We start from the raw sequence: 9,437 nt of genomic DNA, 5'->3' as shown, positions 1-9,437 counted from the left end.
ATACCATCTTGTCCTGTGTATTAAAACTTGACTGCAATTTTGAAATTTAAAAAAAATCTATCTAAAAATATTTACTACACTATTTAATGTCAGTCATAAACTCCACTATAAACAACATACAAGATAGTGTTGAATAGCAAAGCTTGATTTAAAACAAACAGAGTTCATAACATCATCTTTTAAATATTTATAGTAGCCCACGTAGTAACTTCACATTTCAGGAGCTAAGTTAACACAAAAAAGTACATGCTCTCCGAAACACTTCAGAGGCAGACTGAGAAATAAATATAGATAGATCGATATCATCTGTGTACTGTTCTCTGTCCTGTGTGCACTCTTCGTTGTAAGTCACTGTTTTTCTAGCTAATGTGAGGACTGCAACCGATCTCTGAGAATACGCTGCAATAAAGAACACCCAGAAGCTGCATTTCCACAGCAATTTTATTTAATTATCAAATAGACACTGCCAGCAATCACATTTTAAATTAACTTGGCAATCGTTTCACATAAGGCACAAGTCGGAGCTTTATCATACAGTTAAAATTTCTTGTATCACCGAGCACAACAAAAGTGTTGTCTGAAGTCATACAGTGACTCGGAGAAAAAGTGCAATTGAGATTAAACTGATCAATGAAAAGAATCACAAATTCCGTTATTACAAACTCATTAACTAATTTGTAATGACATCAAAATTATTGCACAATAAAATTATATATATATCTTCTTTTTTTTTTTTACATAAAACTGAAAACACTGGAACTTGGTACAAGTAAATCAAGATAATAGAAACACATTTCAATGATTGAGAAGAAAAACAAGCTTGTGCTTCTAATATAAATAAGTGCAACAATGCACACATTCAGTACAAACCTGAAAACATTTAGACAGTGTACACAACATTGCATTGAAATTTGCATGTAGTAAATAGAATAATTTGGCCACACGGTTGGACTAGAGGTTTGCGACCATGCATGGAGTTTGCGTGTTCTCCCTGTGTGCGAGGGATTTCTCCAGGTTCTCTGGTTTCCTCCCAACATGCAGATTTAGGGATTTGGCAAATCGGACACTCTAAATTCACCATAGGTGTGAGAGTGGATGGTTGTTTGTCTCTATGTGGCCCTGTGATGGACTGGTGACCTGTCCAGGGTGCATCGATCACCTGTCAGCTTGGGATTGGCACTACTGCCCCCCCGCGACCCTCATGTGGAGTAACTACCTGTAACAAATATAATCATTCACTGCCTGACTTGAGAGGTTCATAACCAGCGGGAGCAGAGACGCTTGTTTACCGACACGTCTGACTACATTCCACTAAAAACATTCACATTCAATGTTTGAACCATGCTACTTGCAGTGCACATTTTTGTTAGTAATTCAAGTTTGTACACGACTGTACATGAGTCCATCTGCTAAATGTAACCGCTCTTCTGTAGACCTATTGATTTTACTGTAGTTAAATTATCACACAAAAAAGCTAAAGAAAATACTTTATATGGTAAGTAACTACCATTTCTGTATACTGTACAAAAGGACTAATTAGAGTTCCACTTTGTCCTGGTAGATTTGAATACTTCGTGGATCTCAACCTCAAATGCTGAAGCATTTGCAGCAGAAAAACCACGAAAAGCCCTTTAAAAAAAAGCCCTTAAAAGCTGATGACATCTTCTCTGTCAGCAGCAGCAGCAGCAGCAGCAAGTGGGACACTGAAACAGCCTCCTTGCATTGTGAGGCCCTCTGTGGAGACCATGGGAGAACTCTTACACATTAACATCGAACCGTATGTCAAGAAGTCCATGTTTATACACAGACCTCCAGACATCAGCTGTGTCCTGTATTGGTCGAGATACGTGAGGATATTCTGGAGAGAAGGACTTCTCCTGTTCACCCAAGTGGGAAACAGGCTGCCGGAGCTAAAGCTGGATGGAAGGGACTGGCTGTGTCGCAGCTCCAGCTGAAAGGAAAACCTAGAGGAAGAACATCAATGATTATTATTGAACTCACTTTTATTCTTAATTACTCCTAATTATTATTATAGCAAGAATGTGAAACTTAATGTATTCTGGCATGACTGAATGTTAAATGTGACCTAAACAAGTCAAGTGTAGTAACAGCCTAAATAGGTGGAATAGTCATTTTAAGCCATTTAGAGATTCACAGAAAACTACTGTATAATTCTCAATCATTACTCTTACAATATAAAATTCAAATTATCAGTAAAAAAACAGTTCCCACGATTTGAAAAATATTCGGTAAATAACGTCCAACATCAACTAAAGTCATTTTTCAGCCTTATAAAGGACTGAGTCTAAAGTGTGGCCATGTTTTGGTTTTCTATGAGTGTTGAGGGACATTTGATCAGTATCCTCTTCTCCAGAATACAAAGAAAGAGAATTGTTGATGAAAGTGTCTCCATGTGCGTGTGTACTTGCCTTTCTATGATTGTGAGGACAAGTTAGTTATGTATATGCATATATGATGAAATGATCTAAGTCTGTGCACCAGTACTGTCCAGTTTCTCTCACATACCATTTCATCTCTACAAAGACGTTCTGAGAAATGCTTTGGGATGCCTGGCGAAGAAGATGTTGCAGGACTTTTAACAGCTGCTCTCGAATCCATCCGACGTCCTCTTGAACGTCTGGCAGCCACTCCAGAAGTCTACAAATGAGACACGCAGCTGCAAGTCAGTCATTTGTGCAATTACCTTATTGCAAATTCCAGTGCAGTTTTAGTCAGTGAGGTTATAATGCTATACGTATGATACTTTTGGAGATCATGTCAAAGTATATACGCGGGAATTTAAGTCATATATATAGATATATAGTCACCTGATAGTCATGGACAGAGCAGACTCCAGCGGGAGAGTGTAGGGGAGCATCATGGCTGTGGCCATCCTAACGGGAAGCAGGTTGCTTAGCGACTGCATTAGGCTTCTCCTCTCCACGCAGGCATCGACCAGAGCTACAGAGGGAGGCAGAAAGTAGCTTAGAAGCAGTAACCATAACTACTGACAAGTTTTTTCACTCAAAACTATTCAAAACTAAACCAGAAACTTGTGCAACATATCAAATTGATTTCTCTAAAACAACAGCGCGCATCCTTTCTTCCGAAAAGAAAAAAAAGGAAAATTGTTTTAGTAGGAAGTGGGGGAAAATGATTGAATGTAAACACAAATGACCACACAAGCAACCACTTGTTTCTGGTTTGGTATAAAAAAACAAAAAAACAATTGTACATTCAATGTTTATTGAACAACTCTAGTGCAGCCTGTTGGACAGTCCTGTGGTAAATAGACAAACAGACGTTCCTTTATAGAGGCAAAGAACACTTCAAAATAATCTGTTCTGTCAAATAATTTTTCCTTTCAAATATGTCATGTGCGCCAAAGTACTTCTGGTTGGTCATCATGTTCATAAATTCCTCGATTAGTTTTTAAATGTTGCTTTGTTTTTGCTAAAGATGTTCTGTATGCTTTTACCTTTGTGCAGGGTTGGTGGGAGGTGGTCAAAGAAATGATCCTCTACAGAGGAACTGGAACGGACCATCGCTGTTTTCGCTCTCATATCGGTCTCGTCTACCTCTTTGTCACTTGTGTCGTCTGCCTCCTCCTCCTCATTTAAATCATTTTCCTCTCCATTACCAAGCAGAGCTCGGCCTCGGAGGGGTCCGTTAAAATTTACTAATCCTGCAAAGGAAGCAAATATGTTCTTTTAAATGTGAGAGTTAGTGGTGGGTTTCTTAATATCTAGTCACCAACTTTAGTAACTAATAACACAGATTACTATTAGTAATGACAATACTGAAATGAAGCCAAAACAGGAAGACATAAAAAAAAAACAGACACATGACCAGCAAGATTAGGAAAATACAAGCCTAATCTAAAGACATGTATTGATTTGGTCAATAGACAAAAAAGACAACACAAATGATACACTATCATGTTCTGATAGCGTATCAGTGTGTTTCACTGTGTCTTCAGCAGTTATATTTTACAGCCAGTGGTTGGAAAAATAATTTAGGTTAACACTGACCAGGTGTTTTCTTAAAGGGAACACACTGGACAAGGTTAGACCATGAAAAACAAACCACAGGTCCTTACCGTTTTTCTCCAAAAAGTGCAGAGCATCTTTGTATCCTTGTTTACACATGGCCTTCATAACCTGTGTTCAAAACAAGACACAATTCATCTGTCATGAGTCAGAGGAGTCTACCGGGTTCACTCCAGTTTAACTGAGCGAATCAATTTGTCTCTCTTTTAATGTGCATGTCTGTGTGTGTGTGTGTGTGTGTGTTCCAAGTATTACTTATGTTATGGGGACCCACATTTGTCTACACAGTCATATTATGTGGACTTGTCTTCCTTATTTAAATTGTATTTTAAGGTGATGACATGTTGTACGGATGAGATAGGCCACTAGTGTTATGGTTCAGGTTGGTTAAAGGGGGGGATGTTATGCAAAATCAACTTTTTAATCATTTAAAACCTTATATTTGGGTCTCTGGAGGCCCTATCAGTCGGCAAAGTGTGGAAAAAGATGACTCATGTTTCTGTGGGCCTCCTCAGTCTCAGTACAGGAGATGAAACACACGATGTTGACTTCCGCGCTCACTGGGACGTCACAATGCGCGGGGGGCAACGGTATCCGAAAAACCTGAAGTCCGAGAAAAGTTCTATTCTTGGCTCCACAGTGCAGCACAGAGTTCTACACAAACTTCCAGCCTCAGAGGATTTATCCGTCCAGTGGATACTTGTTATATATGACGGCAATGTGCCCGCTAGAGCCTGCAAATGATCACTTTTCCAAATGCTAACTGCTGTTAGCTCCCAGTAGCCTCTGTGGCTGATGTCATTTCCTGTCCCTTAAGTTTTCGGGGTTTTTTCTAAGGTGGACCTGAAGAGATACTTCTAAACCGAGCGTTCTCTCTCTGCCAAAACAACCGAGGGCTGTTTTGGCAGGGTGATTGAACTGCTGTGGAGCTTCCTCCTTATGGTATTTTGACTAAAGCATGTCACAGACATGTTCATTAGGACACCAGGGAACTAGTTTAACTTGGAGATGTAATGTAATGTCCTCTGAAGTCATGGAAACCAGACTCTGTGTATGTGTGTGTGTGTGCGTTGCAATCAAGTGAACCTACCAATGGATCTGGGGGGAACAGCGCTCTGGAGATTCTGTAGAGGTTGGAGAGAGTAAACTTGATGCTCGTGTTGGTGAACCGCAGCTCGTGTATGTTGGTGGAAGTGTCTCGGGGACAGATGTCGCTTTCTCCGCAGAAGGGGGACACAGTGATGGTGTTCTTCAGCTCATACTGAGGCAGGTTGTCTGAGATTCCTCCATCGACATATCGCTGAATGAAGAGAGAGAAACAAATTCAATGTAACCCACTATAGCAGGGGTCCACAACTTTTATTATTATTAAAAAAGCCATTGTTGTCCCCTCTCCATCCAAATAGATATAATCTGGAGCTGCAAAACCTATTACTGACCCATAAAACTAAGATATCACCATGTATAAAGTTTTAAAAATTTGGTACACTATGTATAAATAAACATAGTTTGTTGCATGTATGACATTTAAAAAGCACAAAAAGAAAATCCCATTGTTTGTAGAAAAATTTTAAGTAAAATAAAAATGTAATTGGATTTTCATGCTTGAGAAAACCTGCTGGTATAATTATGTGGATCCAAAGACGGACAGGACTCTATGTGCACATGACTTCATTTAAGTGTTGGGAATACCACATTTCAAACACAAGTTTGTTGGTTGGTCAATTTCTCATTTGACGTAGACATAGGATGTAATGCTTATTTTGGTGGACGAAAAATATGAAAACAGTTTTTACAAAGCTGCAGAGGCACTGAAGAGCCACAGGCTGCAGACCCCATGCACTATAGCTATATAGCACATTTAAAAAGCTACTCCTGAAAAGATGCAGCTGACCAGTACATATTGATTACCCTGAGGTAACCTTGAGAATAAAATGTTAAAATTAATTCTAGAGTGGAAAGGAAGCCAGTGGAAAGAGGCCAGAATGGTTTGGTAAATGTGTTCCTGCTTATTGTTTCCTGTAGCTATGAGCTTAAACAAGCTGCAAGCAAGCAAAATAAATCTGGTTAATGTCAGCACAGAGGGCATTGAGTCCAGTCATCCACAACAAATAAACTAGTCAATAGAACAGATTTTTAAAAAATCTATTACTAAAAAACATAAGAAAATTGAATTCATTATATTTTTTTGTCGGTAATAATAAATCAGCCGTAATCATAAGAGGAAATTACAAAAAAAGTGGTGTTGTACCTTCCCTAATAATGAACTGACTGTTTAACCTTAAACAAAAAATGCATTATAGTCTTCATCAAACTTAATTAAGAGATTAGGCTTTTATTTATTTTCCTCCTGATGTGTGCCTTACATCTACAGGTGGGTCTAAGCATCTCGTGGTTATCCCTGGTGGTAACCTACATCAGATCTAGTGTGGGGAACATTCCAGGGATGTTTCCCAACTTATTTGTTTTAAAACAAACATGTTGAGATAAAGCGTGTGTTATTCAACTCCAAATCATTAAAAGATACAAAGGATATTTTTTTTCAATCCTTTTAAAATTTTCCTCCATATTGATTAGTGTTTGTTCCTATAAGAGCTTCTGAACTTTTAAACCCCAGTATGTGGAAGCACACAGTGTGACAACAGACAAAACAGAGTTGGAAAAACAGAGTGGTATTTTTTGGGGGGGGGAATTAAAGCCACTGATGACAGAAGTGGACAAAACAAATTTAAAGCCTAGGCCAACATGGTCCCAACTGGATCTGCCCTCTAAAATGTTGGTCACATGCCCTGCATACACACAAACACAAGTGAACTGTTAAAACCCATCACAAAGGGCAAAGAGGAAGGGTGGGAGAGCTGGTGTTGCCCAATGACATTACCCAGAAAACCTTTGTGCTAGAAACATGTCCAGCAAAGAACACAAGTGCTACTTCCTTCTTTAGTGTGAGCTCTCGGGCAAACACCGACTCTAGGGGAATTGTATAATTTATCGTTTCCACATGTTCCACGAAGAGCAAACAAGTTCTTGAGGAAGGGAGGGCTCTGAAGTAACATCAACAAAACAAAACATTTTTTTAGAACATTCAGTCGAGTAAACGCTGGAAGGGTCGTAGTAAGTGTACTCACCACTCCTTGCAGAGTAGGAGGTATAAAGCCACAATAGACGGGGATGTAGGCACTGCAGACACATGCCTGAAAAAAGAAAATGAATATTATATAAGGCATGAGACAAGATAATTTAATGTTATAATATACAGCTCTCATACACTTTGCTGGAATTGAGCTCAAACTGTGTGAAACAAATACTGAATAAAGACATAACGGGAAAAAAATTGAATTAAATGAAAATCTCCAAGGTTGCATTATTGTAAATAAAGTTTTTATTCTGAATATAATAGAAAATACTTTTCTCTATTTTTCATGTTCAAAACTGTTGTTCAAACTCCACTGATTTAGATTTAGTGGTGTTTTTTTCTTGACTTCAATCAAATAATTAACAATTTGTTTTAGTGTCATAATCATCAATCATATCCTTCATCATCAAAATTATCTTTCAGAAAAGTTTTATCATATTAGTAGTGTTCTGATAGTACAGAGAAACACATATAGACCATAGTGCACACCTGTACGAGCTCCTCCTTGTTGTTGTAATGAGACACCAGGACATTGACTCCATCTGTCACTCGGGTGAGAGAGATTCCTAACCTCCCACTGGCCCGTTGGTGACAATCAGCCGGCAGAGTGCGACGCAGCATGTGACGCACAATCTTCACCAGATTGAAGGAGGGATGCATGGGTCCGAGGAATCGCTTTCTTGCCTCCTTGGAAACATCGATGATGCTGGCACCAGCCTCTCCTGTTAAAACACTACATGTCAGTCAACGTGAATGATTTCCATAAATAAATAAACTTTACATTACAATGTTATTTTAACATATATTTAATCTATATCTATTCAATATATTTTAGTCTGTCTTAACCTTAAAAAAACAGAATGCATATGGAATTTTTTTTGCAGATGTATAAGCCGTGTTCCTCTCAATGATTTTCAGCACCTGTTTGAAGTCAGGGCCAGTTTATCCCCTCTCTAACAACTCTCCTTGACTCTCAGTTTTGATAAACTGGTTTCTAGTGTTGTGAATTGTAGCTTTAATCAGTTAAGAATAAAGCCGAATAAAAATTATTCATCTAAAAATAAGATCTCCTCTAGGTCTGATTATTGCAACTCTTGGTGTATAACTTAAATCATCTTAAACTGCAGCCACCACAAAATGCACTGCAGCCACCACACCACACCACACCAGTTGCACGTGTTGCCAGTCAAGTAAAGGTTTTAATCAAAAATTATACTTGTCTTAATGCACTTCATAGTCTTGTTTAATCCTGACATATTGCTGTTAATCTTGAGGCTGATCTGATTGTAATGTCACAGTTTTAAATGGGTTCAAATGTACATTGTCTTAACTTTTGTCTCATTTTGACTAAAATTTGCAGGACAGTGGCTCAACTCCTGTCATTAAAAAAAAAAAGTATGCAACATAAATAAATATGACGTGACTTCACTATTATTAACACATCATTCTTAGAGAAGACAGTAATAGACATAATGCATTAACCCATACCTTAACCACAGCAAATGCCTAACCTAAACTCAATTATAACCCTCAAAAAGACCCTTTATTGTGGTTGTTGTGACAGAGCAAAAAAGCCCAAAATGTCCTCTCTAAGAACACACACACACGGGACGTTAAAAAGTACAAACCGAGACAGACTCCGGTGACCAGAGCAGTGGCGGTGAGAGCTCCGGCTGATGCTCCGTAGATGTGCCGGGCATTGTGCACCAGAAAGGGCGCCTGCTCCAGCAGACAGCTGGCCACCCCGACGTGGTAGATCCCCAGGAAGCCGCATCCCGCAAAGGAGATGTTCCACGGCGAGTCTAACGGAAACATACCCGGTGAAACGTCCGCAGATAGTGCGGTCAACTTAATAGTGTGTTATCGGTGTGTATCACAATAACAAACGGTTATTTACGACTACAACTAGCCACTGACTTTATAGCTTTTCGTGCTAGCTGTTTTTAGTTTGACGCTAACGGCACAAGTCACGCTTTTCGCCGCAGGTTAAAGTCGCCTCGAGTTACATAATAATACGGAAATGACCTCGGGGTGAAGCCAAACGTTGGGTCGTTGTTGTTGTTGTTTCACAAACTTCCCCGTGGTTTAACGGGAGGAGGCGCAGAGTTACACACATTTAACCAAACACAGTCCACGTCGTTGAATACACTGACCAATCAGAATGGAACGAGTCGATGACGTCACGTGACCAATCTCAAGAGTTCACCGCTGAGGAAACAACCTCTATAAAAGTCAACGAGCGCCACACTGTG

General features: G+C 39.2%; 1 protein-coding gene across 1 annotated transcript; it reads right to left on the bottom strand.

Moving 5' to 3' along the window:
* Window positions 1-526: 526 nt before the first annotated feature.
* On the bottom strand, window positions 527-9,132 carry pnpla2 (patatin-like phospholipase domain containing 2). Its single transcript, XM_083894440.1, has 9 exons — window positions 8,814-9,132; window positions 7,675-7,907; window positions 7,178-7,243; window positions 5,140-5,349; window positions 4,100-4,160; window positions 3,479-3,685; window positions 2,829-2,961; window positions 2,527-2,658; window positions 527-1,964 (listed from the first exon to the last, which is right to left on the bottom strand). The coding sequence occupies exons 1-9, from the start codon at window positions 8,998-9,000 to the stop codon at window positions 1,646-1,648; spliced, it is 1,548 nt and encodes a 515-aa protein (XP_083750566.1). The 5' UTR covers window positions 9,001-9,132; the 3' UTR covers window positions 527-1,645.
* Between the last annotated feature and the right edge of the window lie 305 nt (window positions 9,133-9,437).

Source organism: Microchirus variegatus (genome assembly GCF_963457635.1).
Source record: "Microchirus variegatus genome assembly, chromosome: 8".
Lineage (NCBI taxonomy): Eukaryota > Metazoa > Chordata > Actinopteri > Pleuronectiformes > Soleidae > Microchirus > Microchirus variegatus.
Note: the sequence above shows the minus strand (reverse complement) of the source record. Positions and strands in the feature narration are given on the sequence as shown.